We start from the raw sequence: 23,639 nt of genomic DNA, 5'->3' as shown, positions 1-23,639 counted from the left end.
AAATCTAGATTCACCTGATGAAAACACGATAGTCCTTCCTGCTCCACTCAAATACAGGGTTAGTCACCTACCCTGTGACTTCCTCCTGACATTCTAACCTGCCTGATCCTTTGTATCTGAAGCCGTTGCCACTTCTGGCACAGGTGGCATTCTGTCCGTCCGCCAGAAGGATTTGTGCTTGATCTGCTGAGAGTGACAAGGGCTCTCAGAGGATACCCACTCCATGCCAGAGAAAGGCAGAGCTAAGCAGTCTGCTCTCAAGGGGCTCAACATCTTGTTTGGCCCAATGCATTGCCAGTGTTTGTATTTTGATTTTCACAGCACTCCGTATGCTTTATTCTGCACTGACTGTATACCCTTAGTATATGCTGGCTGGTACTGTGAGTTACTGTGTGTTCTCTTAACAAGTCAATGAGGCTGTAAGCTCCTTGAGGACATGGTGTTTTAAGTGACTTACTATCCCTACTATCTAGTGAAAGGAAGGAAGGGGAGAAGGAGAAAGGTCAGACAGGAAGGAAGAAAGGAAGGAAAGGGAGACAGGAAGGAAGGATAATAGCAGCAAATATTTATAGAATGACTATATGCCAGGTAGTGTGTACTTTCTTATGTAATCCCTCCAACCATTCAGTGAGGTAGATACTATTACTAATTTTTTCCTAGCTTACAGATGAGGAAACATGCTTAGGAGGGTTAGGTAATATGCCCAATGTAAAAAGCCACAGCAAATAAGTTGGAGAGCCAGCACTGGAAACAGATTTGTTTAATTCTAGAGACTTATTCTCCTGATCGCTAATGCTATACTGTTCCTCAGAGGAGAGACTTTTGAGCACAAATGAGCTGATAACAGGAAACCAGGATTCATCATAAAGAAAGAAAAAAGGAGAGAAGGCTAGAAAGCAGGGGAGAAAGAAAGAGGGGAGACCCAGCAATACATTCCCCTCCTGCAGATGTCACACCTAACCTTTGACAGACAGCACAGTGTCTGCTTCATTCCTAAACATCTTCATGAAAGATCTGTTTGCTTCTTTGGTAATGTGTCCCAGATTTCATTCTCCATAGATATCCCAGATACCTGCTGTGCTCTCTTGCCTGTGAGAGAAGACACGTGCAGTTGATTCTCATTATTCACAGTCATTATGTTCTATAAAGTTGCTGTGAACACAGACTCAGTGAATACTAAACCAGTGCTCCTAGGGGAAGTGCACGGTTAGATTCCTGCCGGCCGCTGGCTGCATTTTCATCACCCAATCAATACATAACCTTGCTTTATGTGTGCTTTTGTTGAAAGACACCATATTTAATATGTATCCTCAATTCATTAACATTGAACTCTGCCAAAAGCACTGTATCACATACCTGGACAAAGCTTATCTAAGACACATTTTCTTCATAAGGCACATCACAACCTTTTTGCACTTAGGAACACTAGGTAGCACTTTAGCACTATGCTTGGACCATTTTGAATAATGAAATCACCAATAAAAAGCACAAAAGTGCAAAAACTGTGGCATTAAATAGACCAAGGAAAGGACACTTATTTATATTTTGAAAGCTGGAATAAGAAGGCAGAGCATCACTGTGCTCCATCTGAGCTGGGAGAGGGAGTGTTGGGTGCCTCAAATTTTTTGCTGCTCTGTGCATTTCCACAAATGACCCAAAAGTGCTGCCAAAGGCCCTGCATTTCATTCCATTGGCCAGTTTAAACATTTACACAATTTGGATGTGATGAAACTATTGGTTTTGTAAAATACTGTGTACTTTTATGAATGTCCTTATTAATTTTGAAGTTAAAATAAATTTTAATGAGTAGGTAAATTCACAAATATGGAGTCTTCAATTAATGAGGATTAACTATATATGGCATGAAGTTCAGCCAAGTCTTAGATTTGAATATATGAGAAAGCCTGATATATCTTAGATATGAATATATCAGGAAACATTTTCCTATGGGAAAATAGGAAAAGAACAGCAAGGGAGATCTAAAGTGCACCATAATAATTTCAGCTGTGTATATTTGACTAGGCCATCACAAGGATGTGTTGGTCTTTCAGGGAACCTCAGGAGGTTACTCCTCCATCCCCCTGCTTTAGCTGGGACTTTTAGTAATTAGAGATTGTCAGTTTCACAGATCAGAGAAAAGCCTGCCAAGTTTTCTGACTTTACAAGTTCTATTGCCTATGTATAACCTTCTAGAAGCTGAATTTTGCTTAGTGCTGTGCTTTTGTGGGAGAAACTCAGTAAATAAATACTTGCTGTCTATTGAACAATTCTCAGGGTCAACCTGCTAGTTATGTTGCCCTTATCTGGCCTCCCTTTGTAGTATACTCTCAGATAAATATTTCTGTCTAAAGTTGTGGTTCCCAGCTTTGGGTTCCTAGAATTAGTGGTCCTTTAAGACGTCATTGAGCTATTTAAAGAATCCTTCAAAAAATACATTTCACTTGTATGAGAAGCCACAGGTTATATCAAATGCCAAGGTTTTGTCTCTGTAAATTTGCCTGGAATTACACAATGATAATTCTATGTATTTTATGTGATAATACTATGTATGGGAACTATGCAATGACAATTCTATGTGATAATACTATGTATTACTTGCTAATCAGAAGCTTATTTCTGGACATACCTGTCTTTGACTTAACAAAAAAAATGCTTAAATAATTTCAATTGTTTGCTAGGCAAGTGTCCAAAATATTTCAGAGAAACATGGGAAAGATAATGAAAAGGTTCTTGGATTGTTAAAGTATAGAAAACCACTGATCTAAATGGTTCTGAAAATATGGTACTTTTTGCAAATAGGTGTTATAAAATATATTCCTTTTATTGTTTCATATATATGATAATTATTTTTACACTGCTGTTAGTCTTTTTGAGCAAAGCCATCCAGTTTCACCCAAATGGCAAAATTAAGTCACAGAAAAGCAAAAATCTTCACCTAGAAACTGAAAAATAGCCCTGATGCTCCACTCTCTATGCTTGGTCACTTCTTTCTACACAGCACTGTGAATTCTCCCTTGGGGCCTCCAGAACAACAATATTTCTGTGAATTCATCTTTCCTTTGCAAAACATTTTTTTCTTTTGTGAGAATTAGCCAGGATCCAACTGAAGTGTGTGTACTGTGCCAATAAAAGATCTGACAACTCTCAGGCAAGCTAAGTTTCTTCCCATTGAAATTCTTTTTCATGCATTTCTTCCATTCTGGTCACACTGTCATGGTGAGGAACAGCTGGTGTCACACTTCTAGATCAATGGTCTTTCTTGGTTTGGTGCTTTGAGAACAGAAATGAGGGAAGAGAAAGAGCAGTACAGAATGGAGACCTCAGGCTTGGTGCCCCTGCCTGATTTCCAAAGCACACTTTAAGGTCTTAAGGACCATATTGTCGTCTGTCTTGGGAATACTTAACTATTTATACAAACAGAAAGCTTCTAACTTGCCAACACACCCCTCACTAATGTCAATGTTTGCGCTTATCTCCCCGTCCCCCAACTCCCCTATTCTTGTGGTCAGCTTCTTTCAACATACTGGCTATTTGCCACTGCCTCCATTCTATTTCTTTTCATTTTTTAAAATGTTTTTGTTACATAGAAACCTTGTATAATGCTTAAGTCAGGGCTTTTGGTGTGCCTGTCACCAGAATAGTGTTCATTGTACCCAGTAGGTAAGTTTTTATCCTACACCTCCCCTCCCACCTTCCCTGCTTCTTGGTTTCCTATGTCATTTGTATCACACTTTGTGCCTGTGTGTACCCAATGTTTAGCTCCCACTTACTAGTGAGAACATACGGTGTTTGGTTTTGCATTCCTGAGATACTTCACTTAGGATAATGGTCTCCAGTTCCATTCAAGTTGCTACAAATGACATTTTATTCCTTTTTACGGCTGAGTAGTACTCTATGGTGTGTGTGTGTGTGTGTGTGTGTGTGTGTGTATCTCACAATTAATTTATTCACTTGTGAATTGATGAGCACTTAGGTTGGTTCCTCATTTTTGCAATTGTGAATTGTGTTGCAATAAGCATTCAGGTGCAAGTGTCTTTTTGACAAAATGACTTCTTTTCCTTTGGGAAGATACCCAGTAGTGGGATTGCTGGATCAAATGGTAGGTCTACATTTATTTCTTTGAGGAATCTCCATACTGTTTTCCATAGAGGTTGTACTAATTTGCAGTCCCACCAAAAGTGTATAAGCATTCCTATCTCTCTGCATCCACACCATCATCTATTGTACAAGACATTGGTATTTTGATGGGAATTGCATTGAATCTGTAAATCACTTTGGACAGTATGGACATTTTAACAATGTTGATCCTTCCAATCCATGAGCAAGGGATGTTTTTCTATTTGTTTGTGTCATCTGCAATTTCTTTCATCAGTGTTTTATAGTTCTCCTTGTAGAGATCTTTCACCTCCTTGGTAAGTATATTCCTAGGTATTTTATTTTCTTTGTAGCTATTGTGAATGGTATTGACTCCACTGCCTCCATTCTGTTTCTTCTCCTATCTGAACCTTATACAGTCATCCCTCGGTCTCAGCGGGGAATTGGTTCCAGACCCCCTACAGATATCAAAATCCATGGATTCTCAAGTCCTTTATGTAAACTGGCACAGTATTTGCATATAACCTACATATATTTTCCCATATAGTTTAAATCATCGCTAGATTACTTATAATACCTAATACAATGTAAATACTATGTAAGTAGGTTGTTGGGGTTTTTTTATAGACAAGGTCTATGTTGCTCAGGCTGGTCTTGAACTCCTGGCCTCAAGCAATCCTCCTGCCTCAGCCTCCCAAAGTGCTGGGATTAGAGGTGTGAGCCAACCCTCCCAGCCAATAGTTGTTATATTGTATTTTTAAACTTTGTATTATATTTTATTGTTGTACTGTTATTTTTATTGTTTTTTCCAAATTATTTTTAATCTGCAGTTGTTTGAAGCTGCAAATGCAGAACCCGCAGGTACGCACTGCCAACAGTACCTAGAATGCTTTCTCAGCCTGCTAAGGCACTTTCTCCACATCATTCCTAAAGTGCTTGAAATCATTCCCCTTTAAGAAACCCATCACTAAGAAAAAGATCATAATCTCATCCTTCCTTGTTCAAATACAAAACTCCACTTCCTCAATTACTGCATCACTAAAATCCACACCATTTAAATTCATCGTACAATTAGTATTTCAAATTATATATTTGTTATCTGCTTGGTGTTTGGTGTGTTTTCCTCAGTGGTAATGTAACACCATAAGCGTAATTTTTCCGATCTTACTGTTTCTGTATATCTTATAATACAGTATCATGTGAAAAAAATGGCTATTCAATAAATTTATCTTGATTTCATAGGCCAAATAGTACCTTTAAATTGCCTTCATGTGAAAGCCACCAGTTTATAAGTAGCTTAATAAAATGGCAATGAGGTGACAAAGGAAGGTTTGAGCAGCAACATTCACCAAACTTCTGTGAATGACACTGTGCTCCTAGACCCTGACACCTGGTTGCACCCTTCAAGTTGTTGGCTGTACCCTTAGTTACAGAATTCTACGGATTCTCAATTCCTGTTTTTGAATGCCTTTTACTGACCCACTCTGCCCACCTGCAACTTGTCCTGTCAGTTTATGACTAAAATAGCCTCTGGCACTGATCTACCACACCCCTGGCTTCTGCCTGTCTACCCTGTTTTGCCTTAGAATCAGTCTCAATCACAACATTGTTGCCTGGAAGAGGATTTCTCCAAGGTATGGGCTATAGGGGCAAAACACCTACCTTCTTGGTGGAATCACGAGGCTCCAGGCTCGCTGATGAGGAATGTGGAAAGTTTTAGAGCCTCGTGGACATTCTGCTGGAGTGGGTGTTCTTAGTGTTGTCACTAAAACACAGTTTTTCCTTGAGTAATGTTCTGTTATGGGAAAGCATTCTGAACACCAGGAGAGTTTCTATAGTTACTACATTTAGGCATGCTAATAGAGTGCTTTTTGTTTCTTATGATCAAGATATACCATCTTATTATGACACCCAAGGCCTTACATTTCATTCCATTGTCCAGTTACAAAAACCATATAATTTGGATTTGATGAAACTATTGCTTTTTAAAGAGCCTTTGTTTAATGTAGTCACTACTCATAGCAAATAAAGTTACAGAGGGGATACATAAGTGGTATGTAGCATCTGAGAAAGTACTATCATAAAAAGGACAATGGAAAAGGAGAGGAAAGAAAGCAGAGACAGAAATGGGGCCACAGTTATCAGCAAAGAAAAGCAAGGGATAGACAAATAGTTAAGGAAGCTGAGAATGCAGGAAGAACAGAGAAACAAAAATGATGCTCATTGTCTGATTGTCACAACGTTGATAAGCACTAAAATACTGTCAGGTGCTGGTTTAGACTAACTTTATGTGAGGCTTGCAAAAAAGAACACTGTTTTCCCAGCCTATGAAATGTTATTAATAGACAAGGGCAAGGTCACAGAGGGAAGATGAGACAGAGGTAAAGAATCCACAGCCGCCTCTGACTAACTTATACCACCTTAGAAAGAGTAGATTAAAAGCAGGGGTTTGAAACAGGAGAATTTAAAAGAAGCACACTTGTTTCATATATTTGTTTCTACAAAAAAGATTTTCACAAGAAATTCATACTTATAATATTTATTTCAGTCATTTCAAATTCTGGTTTGCCAAACAAAGTAGAAGGAAGATTTTATTTGTATATTTAACTAAGCCTAGCACCTGATATGATTCAAGCCTTTTGGAAAAATCAAATGTCTCCATGAAAATATATCGAACAGTTTCCTAAAGCAAGCGTCCATGTGTGATAAACAGAAAGTTTTAACTTACTAATATTCACAGGTAGGACATAGTAGGAAAAAAAGAGAGATTCTTTCATAAATAGACTTTAAGAGTAAATGTTTAAGTTAGGGGCTAACCATTAGTCTGTGCACTATATAAATTTTTGGAATGTTTAACAGACATATATCATGATTTGATTTGTGGCTTCAGTTGTAGGCTCTCTTTCTGGGCATCTTCTGCTTGACAGAATCCCAGCATAGCTCAAGTTCCTGGAGAGTTTAACAATCCTCTTCTGCCAGCACGTCAATCTATAAGGCTTTAGTGCTTGGATGTCAGAGTGAGTGTGGATGATACTCGGAAGATCTGGGGGAGCATGTTACTAAGCTGATAAAACATTTCTTCAGAAATACTCTGTAATGGGTGAAAACAAAAGTGTGCACTTGTTAAATCATTTAAACAATTTTTTAAAGTACTTTAAAATACGGACTTAGTAGTAGATACGGAGTGCAATATGTGAAAATTATCTTTCAGGACTGATTTAACTGTATCGCTATGGACTAAGGCTGTTTTTCTGGTTCCATCTTCTGAGAACTTATGCCGTTTCTGTGAAATAATAAGTTTGATTACTAGAAAAACCCCTAGATAACATTAGTGTCACCAGTAATAAAATACCACTAATTTTGCTGAGATCTTTATAGAATACAGACTCATTCTCTGCTAATGCCCTTGTTTATGAAGCCTTAATAATCTATAGAATATAAATTTGGAGAAAAACAAAGGAAAGATGAGTCAAGTTTCATTTTGGGGTTAAATAAAAGATCTCTTGAGTGGTAGATGCTGACATCTTCGACAACAGATTAAGTGAAGGGCCTTTATGGCATCCAAACACTTCTCTTATAAAACAGCTGTTAACATTTTATGTTACATTTAGGAGTTTAGGCCTGTGTGCCTAGATAAATCTGTGAGAAATATAATAAAAGAGATTAAATTGGGGTGAGAGCTATTCAGATAACACACCTGAGGTACCAGAAATTGCACTGTCCTAGAAATTCCTCCATCCCACGAAGCCATTTCCATCATGAAACCTAAGAAAGAACAATAGATATTGCTGCATTATGAGTTTCAGCCTTCAAACCTTCTAATCACTTACTGAAATAAACTGAATTTTCATTGGGGAGCTTCATGTCTAGACATTTTAGGTAGCCATTTGCCTGTAGGAAAGGCTAAGCCTAAAGGACAGATAAACTTCTGCAATCCCTAACTTGCCATGGCAGAGAAGTTTCAAATAGTTTTGTCAACATACTTTTACTTATGATTTCTCAAGTCAAATCTAATCTCCATAAAATTAAGCTCAAACAGGTTATTAAATGTTAATTAAATATTTGGCTCTATCTTTTTTCTTATTAGGAGAATAAAGGGCAATAGAGAGCAAGCTAGCATCAGAAAAAAATATAAATAACATTCAAATAGCCTTGTATTCCAGAAGGGCTGGAGATTTGTTTATTTTGTGACTGGAAAAAGATAAATAAAAAAGCCTGTTATGAAATTTTTGATTGTTAAACTATTTAACTGAGGCATCAGATGACAAGGGTAACTTTCACATTTTTTGGGGGGGGTTGCTCTACTTTCAATATTTGGGAGGAAATATATATGGTTGTTGTTAAATATAAGATCATCCTCACCTTTGACACACTTAAACACAAGTTCTGCTCTCCTTAAGCACCAGGGTATAGTCATTTCCTAAAAACAGAACCAAACAAATCATATGCTTTTAACAGAAATTTGTATAATAAATAAAGTCAGATCTTTATTTATCTATAATGTTGACTATCCATGCTGTGAACAGATTCAGGCAATTATTTGCTAATCCTAACTGGATTTCCTTTGGTTTTTAGGCATTCAACTTCCTCCAGCTGTTAGACTGTATTTGTGGAATGCAAACTAATTTAAGTAGCCTAGTAAATATAATTTAAAAAATAAACATATCCTTAAAACTTCCTAGATAATTAATTCTAAAGACAAATATAAGCGATGTAGGAACTTCACCTACTACTGTCAATGTCAGCTTAAATAATTCTATTAAACTGTATAATATTTGCATAAGATAAGCAGTAAAATAAATGTTTTTACTACATAACATGTTATTGCAAAAGTAATGGAAATAAACAAATATCCCATCCCAGCTACCTAGCAAACCAAATGTATTCATTTTTCTATGTTCTTTTCTAATCTTTGGCCAAATGTGCACACAAGTGCCAGTGTGAGACTTTAACCAATACATTTATAATTATCCATACTATGATTAGGGGGTTTGTCACTGTAAATTTTATTTCTTTTCACTATCATTGGAATTATTTTCCCATCTTGCAAGTCTTCATAATTATAAAACATGTTTATTATTTCATTATTGTGATTTTCAAACTTTCTGGATCTCAGTTTTACACTCTTAAAAATTACTGAGAAAGCTGAGCACAGTGGTGCATGCCTATAGTCACAAATACTTGGGAGGCTGAGGCAGGAGGATCACTCAAGCCCAGGAGTTTAACTCCAGTCAGTGCAACATAGCAAGACCCCATCTCTTAAATAAATAAATAAATAAGTAATAAAAAAATTACTGAGGATGCCAATGAGCTTTTGTTTATGTGAATTATATCTCATGGTATTTATTACATTAGAAATTTTTTAAAAAATTAAAACTGAGAAAAATTTAAAAGTATTAATTTCATTTAAAAACAATGATAAATCTATTATATGTTAACATAAATAACATTTTTCATGAAAAATAGCTGTATATTTCAAAATAAAAAATTTTAGTGATAATAGCAATATTTTACATTTTTGCAAATTTCGTTAGTGCCTGACTAAATAGAAGACATCTGAATTCTCATATCTGCCTCTGCATTCAATCTGACACTTGTGCAAGAACAAGAATGAAAAGGCAAATAATATCTTCCTTATCGACTACTCATTCTTTTGCCCTACTGAAAATTCTGTGAGATCATTAATGATTATTAAATACCAAATGTTTTCTCAGTCTTATTCTAACGGACCTTAACTGGTGTAATTTGCTTTAGTGACCACTCTCCTTCTTCATGAGACTCCTCCCCACCCCACCCTGGGCTGATGTGTCATCAAATATCCCAGTTCTTCACCTTTCTCTGATGGTCTTTGTGACCTCATGCCTAGTTACTGCTATGGCTTCCTATCCAGTTTCCTGGACTCTAATATTTCCCTTCCAAACCACCGATTTGGCTAATTTATCTTAAGTACATTTCTGATCACATGATACTCCTGTTCAAAAAACTTACAATTGCTTTCTACCATCTCACATATATAATACATAAACCTTTCTTTTAATATTTAAGGCTATTTACAACCAAAGCTACTTTAGCTTTGGCTAAAGGTTTCTTTCAAGCATATCTGCTCACCTCTGCCTGAACATGATCTGCAATGCCTGTCACCCACTGCTTCCCATTTTTCCTCAATCTGTTTCTTCTGCCTAGAATGCCCTTCCCATTAATTCCATCTATTGAAACCTTATCTTCATTCTTCAATGTGTAGCTTAACTGCCAGCTCCTCCATAAAGCACGTCCTGTCTCCTCAGCTACAAATGATGTCTCTATCCTCTGAACTCACAAAGTATTCTGTTGTTCTTTTATCTCAAAAATCACATTTTATCCTGTCTTTTTTGGAGGCAGAGGAGGGCAGAGGAATAGGCAGAAGGATGGGATTTATGCTTTCTCTTCTTAATTAAGTTGTGTGCTCTCTTTCGAAGGGAGAAATTACTTTTTATTCAAGTTTATTACTTTTACAATGCCTTCTATAATACTGAGCATACAGATGCTCAAAAACATAGGTTGAATGAATTTAAAGAGTGTGACTTTTTTTTTTGTAGCCAGAAATAGGGTTTGATAGAAAACTACTTTTTAAATTTGTGTCCAAGATACTTTAAGATTGATAAATAAAAGGTAGGTGTCTAGTTGTTTAGTGGGCCAAAAAGTAAAAAATCCTCTTTTCTAAGGTCCTGGAAGCTTTTAAAAATGACTAGAATTTTCTGATGTTTAACTTTAAATTATATTTATAACACTTCTCAGCTTCAAAGTTCACAAAAAGGAAGAATATTTCTTTGTAACTGTAAAGGCTGTTACAAAAGAGCCCCAGTGCCTTATGGGAATACACACATGGAAGGACAAGTGTTGGGTTTTTTGACTTGTTCTCCCTACTTAAAAAAAAATGATGTACAAAAAGAACAAGGTGACTAAGAAATGTCTACAGCTTTGAGGCAATGCTGACAGCTCTGAAAACTATAATAATAATGTCTATGTTTACATGGAACTTTATAATATATATCATTTTTATCTCATGAAAAATAACCTTTATAAATTAAAAAAAGATGCCTAGAAAGTACAGTGAATTGCTCAAGGTCATGAGACAGCCTAAGTCTTGCATTTTTATTTTCTTAATAGTGTCTTTTGATGAGAGCAAAGGCTTTGAATCCTTTTATGGCTTATTCTTTTGTGTCCTAACAAATCTTAATCTGCTTAACCTGATGTCATCAAGATTTTCTTTTATGTTTTCTTCTAGAAGCTTTATAGTATTAGCTGTTTTGTTTAGGTCTCTGATACATTTTAAGTTCATTTTTATATATAATATAATGTAAGGGTTAAAGCTATTTTTTTCTATATGAATATCCAATTGTTTTAGCACTACTGGTTAAAAAAACTGCCTCTTCCCTCATTGATTTGCCTTGGCATCGTTGCAGAAATTTAATGACAATATATGTATGGATTTATTTCTGGATTCTCTATTCTGTTCTTTTAATTCACAGTCTATTCTTTTGCCAATATCATATTTTATTGATTACTGTAGCTTTATAGCAGGTCTTAAAATTAGTTGGTGTAAATTCTCCAACTTTGTTCTTTTTCAAAATTGTTTTGGCTATTTTAGGTCCTATGTATTTCCATATAAATTTTAGAATTAGCTTATTAATACCTTCAAAATTGCCTTATAAGGATTCTGATTGGGATTTAAATCTGTAGATCAATTTTAGAACGTTATTGATAACTATACTGAGTCTTCTAATCCATGAACACAGTATATATTTTTTCATTTATTTAGGTCTTTTAAAATGTCTCTCAGCAATATTTTGTAGTTGCTAGGTCATTTTTCATAGTATCTTATTACCTGAAGACATTTAAAGCTTGTCTTCAGTTCTTTAAACACAGCCATCAATTATTGCATGGTTTTTGTCTCATAATTCCAGTGCCTCAAGAGTTTTTGTGTATCTGTTTTTATGTTTGGTTGTTTTTGCTGGCTCTCATTCATGGTATCTCATTATCTTTCACTTATGTTAAACATTTTATTCAATAATCATATGTAGGAATAAAAACAAAGAATAACTATTTGTCCAGCCTGAGCAAGAGCAAGACCCCGTCTCTACTAAAAATAAAAAGAAATTATCTGGCCAACTAAAATATATATATAGAAAAAAAAATTAGCTGGGCATGGTGGCGCATGCCTGTAGTCCCAGCTACTAGGGAGGCTGAGGCAGTAGGATTGCTTGAGCCCAGGAGTTTGAGGTTGCTGTGAGCTAAGCTGACGCCATGGCACTGACTCTAGCCCGGGCAACAGAGCGAGACTCTGTCTCAAAAAAAAAAAAAATATATTACTTTTTGAAATGCCATAGTAATAATAATAATAATAATAATAATCAGAATCAAGGAATTAGCACCATTTATATTATTTTAGGGAAGCACTCATTTTTATAGTGCTTGTGACAGTAACTTGTCTTATAGTCTATAATTTATTGACATCTGTTATTAGCCTTTGAATTATTTCAGGCTAAGGTAAAGTCTAAGCACCATCAGTCACATGAGGACAACTAATGTGAACTGTAAGCACAGAGCTTTTGAAGAGTAGCCCTGAACAATAGGATACAGTATATATCTTATCCCAATGCATTAAAATCAAGTGATGGTAATAACGACTGACGACAGCACAAGTCAGAATAGGGATGGTTCTAATGGTGTGGCTAAAAGTAGGTAAGGAAAAAAACAGTCAAGTCCTTTCACTGTTGCACTTGTCCAAAGATCATCACATTTTATCCATTAATGCCTTGCTTTCTTGCTTTTTGCATATGTGTGGTTCACAGTGTGGTCTAGAGCCAATATCTATGAGATAAATTGAGAATTTCACACTCTTTCAGAATGATGTGAATTAATGACAAAGTTTCATCAATGCTATTTAGAGAAAATACCAAAATACCAACTCATGGCAGGATCCCAGCATATATAATATTTGAAGTGACAGACATATTCTAAAAATCAATTTAATTTTCAGATGATATAAACTCTCATACTCAGTTTACTTTAATAATGCGCTTAGCATGTAAATCTGAAAGGAAATGTTAGATAGCGCACGTACACACACACACACACACATCTGATCTGTTTTCAAATCTTCCAGATGCCTCCATAGAGACTCCAACTCAAGATTAAGGTAGATGCTTACCAGCTTTTTTATCTTGTCATTTTGTCTCTGATTAAATCCAGTACCTAAAAAGAATGGCTTTGGGTACTTAGAAATGGTAAACTGTAAGCTTTAGAAGTCAACAAGGTCATGAGAAGACATGACTTATTGAATGTCATTGTGGGATGTGGCCAGTAGTTTCACAAGAAGCTCACTTCTGGAAATAAGTCTTAGTATACATTATGCCATAGATGGGATATACAACATAGCAGGTCAGGTAACAGTATATAAAGTTTGATCATGAGTTCTAAGTAATAAAAAAGTGACTAAATCTTAGTGAAAAGTCTGTGAGAAAGCACTGCTAAAGAAGTCCATTGAAGAAGCTGGATGGATCATGTGAAGCACTAGACTTTGTAACTGAGGCAAAAAATTGGGCCCTACCATTACATTTTAGGTGATAAGTGGGCACTGTACACAGAAGAGATTCTAAACCTGTGAGATTGAAATTAAAATCTCGATTCTGATTGTAACTGAGATAATATTTCCTATCTAAATTTAATGGCTACTCAACTTGAATCTTCTGATTAGGGTAAGGTTGAACTGCAGAGTTAGCAGGTACTTTTAAGTCTTCACTGTATGTCTTGGAAATTAGATATAAGAATTATTTTCTGAGTTTATGCACCAATGCAGAAGATTCTAAAATTTTTACTTACTTCTAAGTATGTGCCTCTGAGATGTATTAATCAGTTTCACAGCCATTATCAGAAGGTAAGAAATAGTCTGGCTTTGTTTCTTATTTTTCATATTCAAAAACAACAGAATAGGTGCAACCAGTTTGAAAAACGATTTGGCTCTATCTACCAAAGATAAACATATTTATACCCTGGGACCATCCTGAAGTATATTGCCAACAGATATGCAAAAATATACCTACTACAATATTCACAGCAATACTAGTCTTCATAATCAAAATCTGGAAAAACTACCCAAATGTCCCTAAGTAGTAGAATGGCTAAATAATTGTGATCTAATCACATAATGGAATAATATATAACAGCTGAGAATAAACAATCCATAAAGAAACATAATAATATGGATAGATCTCACAAACACAATATTGAATGAAAGAAACCAGACACAAGACAAACTACAAAAACAAGCCTAACTAATCCATGCTTTTTAGGGTGAAAATAGTGTTTACCCTCATGGAGGCTGTGTGGATTAACTGACTGGCAGGGAGCAGGAGGGTAGCTGGCAGTGCTGGTAAGGTTCTGTTTCATGGTCTGGATATTGGTTATATGGGTGTTCAGTTAGTGAAGATTTGAGCTGTATACTGATGTGTACTTTTCTATATGTATATTACATGCCAATAAAAAGTTAAAAATAAACAAAATCTTCATTAATAACAACAATTATAAAACTAAAACCTCTAAACCCCAAATTATTTAACAAGTTAATAGCAAAAATAAAAAAAGAAGTCAGGAACTCAGTATTCTTTGTTTGTAGCTTCTATTAGGTTAGCTTGGCTCCAATACCACAGTATCTTCAGATCAGAAAAATCTATCGAGATAAAATCAGTATGTTTTTCTTCTTGCAAATAGATTATTTTTTCCTTTTCTTTTTAAACTGCAATTAATTTCTATACTCTTTTATCTATCATAGGACATGGATTGTTTCAGACATCATCTTTATCTTGCACACACTAAAATGTGCTGAGTGTCCAGCAATTCTATTTGTTAGAGGAAGAAAATAACACCTGAAAATGCTCTGGGATCCTTGCACCAAAGCTAAAATAAATATTACCTCTATATCCTGTGTAGTGTTGTCTGAGTTCGTAGAATAAACTTCTTGACCTGAATGGATGTTTAAATACAACAAATGGGAGGATCATGGCTCAATATACTTTTGTGAATTAAATCGGACACTTTGGAAACAAACTTAATGTTCTGCAGCTGGCTGTTCCAATTTAAAACATGTAACTTTTGTAACATTGTGGGAGAGGGAATGCTAGTAGTATCAGATGTCTGGAAGTAAATCCGAACTTAGTGACTTTTGGAAACACTGTTTTTGAGGTTGTTTCCCACCTACATATAACCATTTTTATAAACTGGTTAACCAGGAGTCCAGCTGCAGGAATGTTTGGATGTTTCCTTGTGGCAGGATTCCATCATAAACTTTCTCTGTTACTCCCCGAAGACCTTTTTATAGATGGACTAGTTAGTGATGATAACTTAACAATAGCTAAAAATTCCTGATGGAAATAAAATTTTATAAAGCTGCAGTGGAAAAAAAACATGTTTGTCCATCTCTCCCTATACCATACTAGGTATAATTGAGGCTACAGAAGTGAATGGAATGAAAAATTACAAAGTTTGATGCAGCTTTCATAAGATGGTGCTACGATTCTCTTAATCACACAATAATGTGCCTGGTGAAAATAGTCCAGACTAGATTGTAAGTGGGAAATCATTTAAAATCATCCTGTCTTAGATGGAATTAATTATATTTTTGTGTTTAAATAGGATATTGAGTTTAAAATGAGGTCTTTTATAATATAATGAGTCTATGTGGGGACTTAGTATAAAAAGTAAAACATAAAATCTTTTACATTGCTATTTAAAATATAGCATCTACACAAATCTTTTATTTTGGTAAATAACTTTTAATTATCAATGATCAAACTTCCTGATAGTCACAATCTGCAATTATCAGACAGCAATTTTGCTTTTTAAAAAATGCCTCCTCAAAACAAGCAGGCACGGAGTTGCGGATATGGGTCCTTCAGCACCAGGCTGACCTCTGGTTCTCCCAGGACTTGTCTGCGCCCATTTGGTTTGAGGCTCCTCTGTTCCTCCACACTATTTGAAGTTGAATTTTAGTCTTTGTATTATTTCTATGACTTATGCCCTCTAACCATTTTTTATGTGGGTGAAGTATAAAGCAGGAGGGAAACCAGTCACGGAAATGAACATTTTAAAATTAAATTACAGTACATAACAAAATGGATGAATGATTATATTAATCTTAATTACAGAGGAAAATACTTGTATGATCCAAAGAGCCCTGAGAAAATGTTAAACCAAGCTTTTCCTGTCCTCTAGCATCTGTTTCCATTTCCTATTAATGTATACCTAGAGAATGCAAACTAATTTTACTGTTAGCCTAAGCCAAATATATATGTGAAGGTAAATCTAATGCTACTTAAGACAAAAATAGAAGAGAAGAGGGAGGAAGATAAGGGGAAGGAGGAGAAGATGGAAGAGGACAGGGAGGAGGAGGAGGAGCAGGGGCACATACCTTATCCAAAGCTAAAAATTATTATGATGTTCTAGTTTATCTACTATACGTCAAAGCTATAATCCTCCGAACATAAGTGGTTAACAATTATTCACTGTTTTGTATCATATGTCACTCAACTCTATTAACCAGGTTAGGAGATGTAAAGGTCCATTAGTTAAAAAAAAAAGTGCCTTTAAAATGTAAATTTAAAGTGGATTATTATAAAATATTGAGGGCTGACATATTCATAAAATTATGGGATTTCTTATCTGCTTACTTCTGACATATCATGCACCAGCAAGAGAGGAATGCTTATTGTAGTGATGTCGTGGGTACAGCAAACTTTGAGTATATTTCGGAGTCCCATAATTGCAGGATCACGAGCAGTGATGTTTCCTGACTTCACATTGTCGTCCACGCAAAGATGGAAAGCAACATGGATTTCTGAGAGATTAGAATGCCGTGTAATGTAAAATTCTCCTGTGAACAACAAATACAATCAAGATTTTCACATGCATAAATCACATTCATCAATGGGCTTTATAAGTAACTGCAGTGGGTGGTCAATGTGTTGAACTAGTAGGGGCGTATCGGGAACACTCATGGGGCTCAGGAAATGACTATGATTACTGCTGCTTAATTCTTAGAAAGAAGGTAATGAACATAAAAGATAATAGCCAATTTTGCAATAGGTTCATAAACTGGTATGAAGTGACCACCAAATAGTAAATAAGTAAAATGAGTACTAATCATCCTTATTTTGATGTAAATGCTTAAAATGTCAAATTTAACATATGTAATAACATTTTTTCCATGCCCTAAATCTGCTCTTTCTCATCTCAGTGTATGGGGCCAATCTCTGTCTAGTTACTCAGGACAGAAATATAGAGGTTGTCCTTAATTTGTTTCTTTCCCTCAATGCCTATTTTCCCATCCACAATCCAATCTACCACCAACTATTTTCAGTTCTATCTCCAGAATATCCCAAATCTGAGCATTCTACCTTTACTGCTGTCACCCTAGTTCATGTGACCATCATCTTTCACCCAGGTTTTTGTAATATTCTCTTAACTGATCTCTTTGCTCCCATTCTTGCCTAGCTTCAAATCCTTTCTTCATTGCCGTCAAAATAATTAAAATATAAATCATATTATACCATTCCCCTACTTAAAATCATTCATCAGGCTCACACTACAGCATTTACAAAACAATCTAAAACTCCTCATTGCAGTCTACAAAGCCTGGATGATCTGGACCCTACCCCTCTCGCCAAAATCTTCTTGTCTCACCCTCTCTCTTTAATGCTCCAGCCACACAGGCTTTTGTTCAGTTCTGCAAACAGGCAGAGCTTGTTTCCAATTCAGGGCTGTTGCCTAGAGGGTTTTTCTCCAAGATTCTCACATGGCTTACTTCTTTTCATCAATCACATCTCAGATCAAATGTCACCTCCTCAGACAGGTCTTCCATGACTATCCTATCTAATGTAGAACTTCCCCCGCCTCAATCATTCTCTTCCATGTTATTTTGTTCTATTTTCTTCTTGGCTCTGACATTCTTTCCTTTATGTAGATTATTTTAAAGAGATTACTGTGTATGTGCCATGACTATAGGGATTTTGTCTATCTTGTTTACTGTTCTATCTCTAGCATATAGAACAGTACCTGGCACATAAAAGTTTCTTAATAAATATTTGCTGAATGAATAAATGAATATTTTAGACTGAATGCTGGAGTAGTTTTCCTCAAACCTTAAAATCCATGCTAACTACAATCCTTTTCTATGTAACCCCATCAGCCAAGAAAAATTTCATCAGCTTTTATTTTCTATAGCTTCTGTCAATATAAAGAAATAAACTATAAAACACATAAAGGATACATTTTGACAAATATACACGCTTCAATGGAAATTCTGACATGTCCTTCTAGAAAACGTTTGCTCATCTCTATTTTTATTCCTTTTCTTTTTTATTTCAACATATTATGGGGGTACAAATGTTTAGGTTACGTATATTGCCCTTGCCCCTCGCCACCCCCCCCCCCCCCCCGTCAGAGCTTCAAGCGTGTCCATCCCCCAGATGGTGCGAGTGGCACTCATTATGTATGTATACACCCATCCTCTCCTTCCCCGTCCCATCTGGCCAATGTCTGATGCATGTTATTCCTGTATGTGCACTTAGGTGTTGATCAGTTAAAACCAATTTGATGGTGAGTACATGTGGTGCTTATTTTTCCATTCTTGGAATGGGTAGAATGGGTTCCAGCTCTATCCAGGATAACATAAGAGGTGCTATGTCACCATTGTTTCTTGTAGCTGAATAGTACTACATGGTAACCCTTGCCCTCACAAATTCTGCTCACCCTTGCCTCAACATCGTTATCTTAGGATTTTACTTATAAATATACTGTATATTTAACAGTAGCTAATATACTTTAGCACTATGTTTAACACTTCTAGTTACCAGTATACCTAAGCTGTAACCACAGATACCTCTGACAGACCCTAGGTAAAGGTCTGCTGTTTTGTTTTTTTTTTTTTAACTTGAACAAGGTAAAGGAATTAGATAAACAGAAAGATAAATTAAAGAAAGGACAGTGACAGAGATACCAAAATAAACTGCAGAGAGAGAAAGTAAAAAGAAAGTTGCCTAGTGAGGAATAGTTTTGTAACAACCTCCCAGGGAAAGCAATGAAAGACACAGATAGCTTATCAGAAACCCAGTGGACTATGGGAGACAACATGCTCCTGGGCCCAGTGAGGTGTACCACCTCCTAAACACCTACTGATAATTCACACCATGGAACTCATAGCTTTAAATATGGGCCATGGTCCACAGTGTGGCGGGATGACTTAGTGAAAAAGTCAGGTGTTCCTAATCTCCAGATTGGCACTGCTCTCTTTGACCTTAAATGACTTGTCTCTTGGCCTCATTTTACCCATTAATAAAATAGGGGTCATGAGGCTGGCAGTAGTAATCAAATGAATATGATATAGCAGATAAAAGACTAGATTGGATGTTAAGAAGATCTGGTCTCTATGACTCTAGCTGTGTGATCTTGGGCAAATCAATTCAATTTATTGATCCTCTGTTACTTTGTGTATAAGATGGAAAAAATAATGCCTGATTGCTTTTCTCACAATGCTGTTGGGAGAATTAGATGACATAAACTATATACTTAGATCATGATAAAGTAAACTACTACTGACTTAAAAGTATGTAAATAAAACTTTTTATCTTTGTAATTAAAAAATGTAAAATAATTTATGATTTATATCTTTTTTATCTCCTATAAACACCCTGGTTGTGTAGGCATCCTTTAACTAAATGGTAATTCAGAAGTGTATTCAACGTCTAACTGCATAGTTTAATATTCCTGTTCTAACTCAGACTTATAACATATCCTGATTTGGTGGTAATAAGGAGACAGGCTTTTACCAAAAAACAAACAAACAAACAAAAAAAAACAGTAAGGAAAGAAATAAATATAACAATAAAGAGTTAAGTTAAAAAAAACTGAAACAGACATTAGTACTTCCAGAATAGTAATAAGATTGGCACATTTTAAGAAAGCTACAAAATATGAATGATTTAAATTATGGATCAATGAAGAGAGAAATACAATAAATGCTTCATTGAAGGTATTTTTAGCTGAAGAGGAGGATGGTTTCCTGCTCCACAGAGTGGAGGAAACAGCCTGTGGTGACTCTAACATTATCCATATCTGAAGGTGGGAGGAAACCCAGAGGCTGATGACCACAAGTTGACTGACTGGGTCTGACAAGATGAATACCAGAAATGGGTATGATATTTGCTTAGATTAAACGTAACGTGACCTGCATGTTGAAGATCTGGAGAAGGAAATGTGAGGAAACTACCTTAAAGGAGAATAGAAAACTACACCAAGAGATGGCTATTTCTGAACCTGTAAAATTTACCATTTAGTTTTAAAAACTCAATACTTAAAGTACACAGATAGGCCATCCTTCTTATGCCCTGTCATACAAATGCTACTAAGGGTCATCAGAGTGAATTTAATCAAAAGAGGATTGAGAGACTTAATTTCTAGTTGTTAAGTAACATACCCAAGAATAATAAAGGAAATAAAAGAAATGGAAAGCAGAAAAATGTAAGAGGAAATGAAAATAAGATCCTAAATAAGATGACCCATTTTCTTTCTATAAGTTCAACTGTTTACATCTCTATGTACTATTGCTTATATTTCACTTGATCTTAGTCATAAGATCAAGAAGCACATTGTTCATATTCCAGAGTAAAATTTATTTCTTGGTTCATTCCTTAAGAAACTAAGAAAAAATGTATAAGAGGAATTTGAAAATAGCAAATAATGATAAAATTCATTCAACTTCTTCAGCAATTTCTCTTGTATGGATCTAGAAAAAAGTACTAGTATAAGAATAAAGTTTTACATTGGAGAACACCTGTGAAAGTGTATTATGTAGATACAAAATGTTTCAGAGTGATTTAATGATAAACATTTTATGATGTATACCATAAGAATTTATGTCTTAAATATATGATTTTAGTATATGTGATTATAAGAAAATAGTATTGAAAATAAAATACTTACCTGGTAAAATGTTTAAATAGTTTCTCTCAGCATTCTTAGTCTTATCATCACTTCCTCCATTGTGGTTTCCAGAATCTATTCATAAGATAATGCAACATGAAAGAACATAACAACATATGAAAACACATCATTACTATTCCCAAGACAATAACAGCAGCAGCAAAAACTTACTAAAGGCTTCTATGTGTCAGGCATTCTACTACATGCTTTAGATAGATGGTCTCATTTAATTCTTATAAACCCCTATAACCACAACCCTATGAGGTAATTACTATCTTCATTTTATACATGAGGAAGAAGAGGCGTGGAGAGGTTAACTAACTTAAACAAGCACGCACAGATAAGTGGTGGAATCAGATCTTGAACTCACGTACTCAGATTCTAAATCCTATGGTCTTAAATCACATTAGACATGCCAATACCCTATCTTCCATCTGGGAAGTTCAGGGCATCAAGTTAACTACACATAAAATAACTTCATCAGATAGTTGTGGTGTGGCCATCTTTATTTTTAGAATCTGAGTCAGTTGTTGATATAACTTGTTCAGGACTACAAATAAATGGCAAATGGCACCAGAAATTACTTTATATTCAGCCCATTCCTGAAATTTATGTCTTATCTAATACCATATATAATTAATTTCAGATATGTGAAACTGTTTCAAATGGAACAGTTTTGTTCTGCTTTTGTTTTGAAGGCATATTTCTTAGAGGGGAATAAATGTTGGTAAAGAAAGAAGCATTATTATTGAACACACATTATTAAGGTTGAATACAAATTATTTTACATACATACATGTATTTTCAACAGAAGATACATTTGAATTTTATAAGAATTCTATCAGAACTCACAAATGCAAAATGAATACCAGCCTTCAAAGTAGCTACCTTTAAGAGGCTATACATTTATTCCAGTTAAATTAAAAACTATTTTGGAATTCAGTATGGAATGGCCTTCAGCATCAGAAAATCACATGAAAACAGTGAGATCTTCAAATGAGTAAACTGCAAATAAAATATTATAGTTTCAAAAGTGATCTGAATAAAAGTAACAATATTTTTATCTAGCGACTACTTTGATAAATTTATATACCATGTTTTATAAATGCATATATTTTATAAATCAAGAGACAGGCACAGACGGAAGGCTCTGTGTAGCTAGAATCTATATTTAATATAACATTCTGTTTCTAATACAGAGCCATGTAATTGATAGACTTTGAATAAATGTCAGATCATAGCACAGGTAACAAGGAACAATAAATGAGGACTCTAGTTTTGTTGATGTGTGATATGAACAAACAGAATCCCTATTAAGTAAACAAGAGAGAACAGTTCACAGTCCACTCCCCTCTCCATGTTTTAATGGTAACACTTCATTTAGTAATACTAAGAAGATGGATATTTTTATTTTAAAAAAAAACATAAAAATGCGCATAAAAGCAGTTTTTGACTTTTTATCACACACCATAGAAATATAAAGATGCTAATATAATAACCACAGTAAGAAAAACAATGGAATGTCTTAGAATAAACAGGTACTTGTGTGTCAGGATGTGAAGCTGAAGAACAGATACACAGGCAGCACAGAAGACAGAGAAAGTATTTTCACAAATCTCTTTTGTAAGTATTAATACATGCAGATTCCTCTATGAAAGTTGTCTTTTACAAACCTACTTGCATCACGGACTCAAACCACAAAGTAGTTGCTTAAACAAAAACAAAATAAAGCCATGATATATACACACTGCCTTAACCGTATGTGGTTTAAAAACTTCCTGTCATTTACTGCATGCTTTCTATCTCTTATAAACATACTTAGAATCCTCCCCCTTCTTCCACACCTGTCATGATCTCAATTCAATCTTCATGCTTTTAAGTCACTACTAAGAATAATATTAAAATGTTTTTGATCACATCCTTGCTGGTTTGAATGAGATGGAGGAAGACAGTAGAAGAATCAGAGGGCATAACAGAATTTTCTGAACTGTCCTTTATTAGGATATATTTCTATACTGATTTTCTAATACTTAGCCTGGCTCTGTCATATATAACACTTATTGTCACGGCAAAGCCACAGTTACCTTTAGTGGGAATATAAATTGGTGGAACCGCTATAGAGAACAATTGTTAACATTATCAAAATTATAAATGTATGTGCCCTTTAACCCAAGAATTTATCTTTAGGAATCTCTTCGGTAGATATGCTTACTGCTTATAACACATACACAATGATTCATATGCAAGGTTATTCATCATCACTAGGCATTACTATTTATAATAACAAAAGATTAGGAATAGATTAAATGTCTATCAGTAGGGGACTGATTAATAATAGGATATCTGCAACAGACTACTACACAATAGCAAAAAAAGTATGAGGATATAGTCTTTATGGACTGATGTGAAATGATCTCCAAGATAAATTATTCAATGAAAACAGCAGGATACAGAACAGTGTGTACAGAAAGCTGCCATTTGTGTAAAAAAGGGAAATAAATAAATACATACAGACACACGCTTATACATAA

General features: G+C 35.1%; 1 protein-coding gene across 1 annotated transcript in view; it reads right to left on the bottom strand.

Annotated features, from left to right (window-relative positions):
* Positions 1-6,618: 6,618 nt before the first annotated feature.
* Positions 6,619-23,639, bottom strand: part of C6H12orf4 (chromosome 6 C12orf4 homolog) — a 36,827-nt gene continuing 19,806 nt past the window's right edge. Inside the window, exons 10-14 of the mRNA XM_045554559.1 lie at positions 21,109-21,183; positions 16,800-17,002; positions 8,458-8,515; positions 7,793-7,860; positions 6,619-7,186 (exon numbers count right to left, since the gene is read on the bottom strand). Coding sequence (XP_045410515.1) covers positions 7,094-7,186; positions 7,793-7,860; positions 8,458-8,515; positions 16,800-17,002; positions 21,109-21,183 — 497 coding nt within the window. The 3' untranslated portion in view covers positions 6,619-7,093. The remainder of the gene's footprint in view (positions 7,187-7,792; positions 7,861-8,457; positions 8,516-16,799; positions 17,003-21,108; positions 21,184-23,639) is intronic.

The sequence above is a fragment of the Lemur catta genome, chromosome 6, assembly GCF_020740605.2.
Source record: "Lemur catta isolate mLemCat1 chromosome 6, mLemCat1.pri, whole genome shotgun sequence".
NCBI classification, from domain to species: Eukaryota; Metazoa; Chordata; class Mammalia; order Primates; family Lemuridae; genus Lemur; species Lemur catta.
The sequence above is the reverse complement of the archived record's forward strand: the minus strand, read 5'-3'. Positions and strand labels throughout refer to the sequence as shown.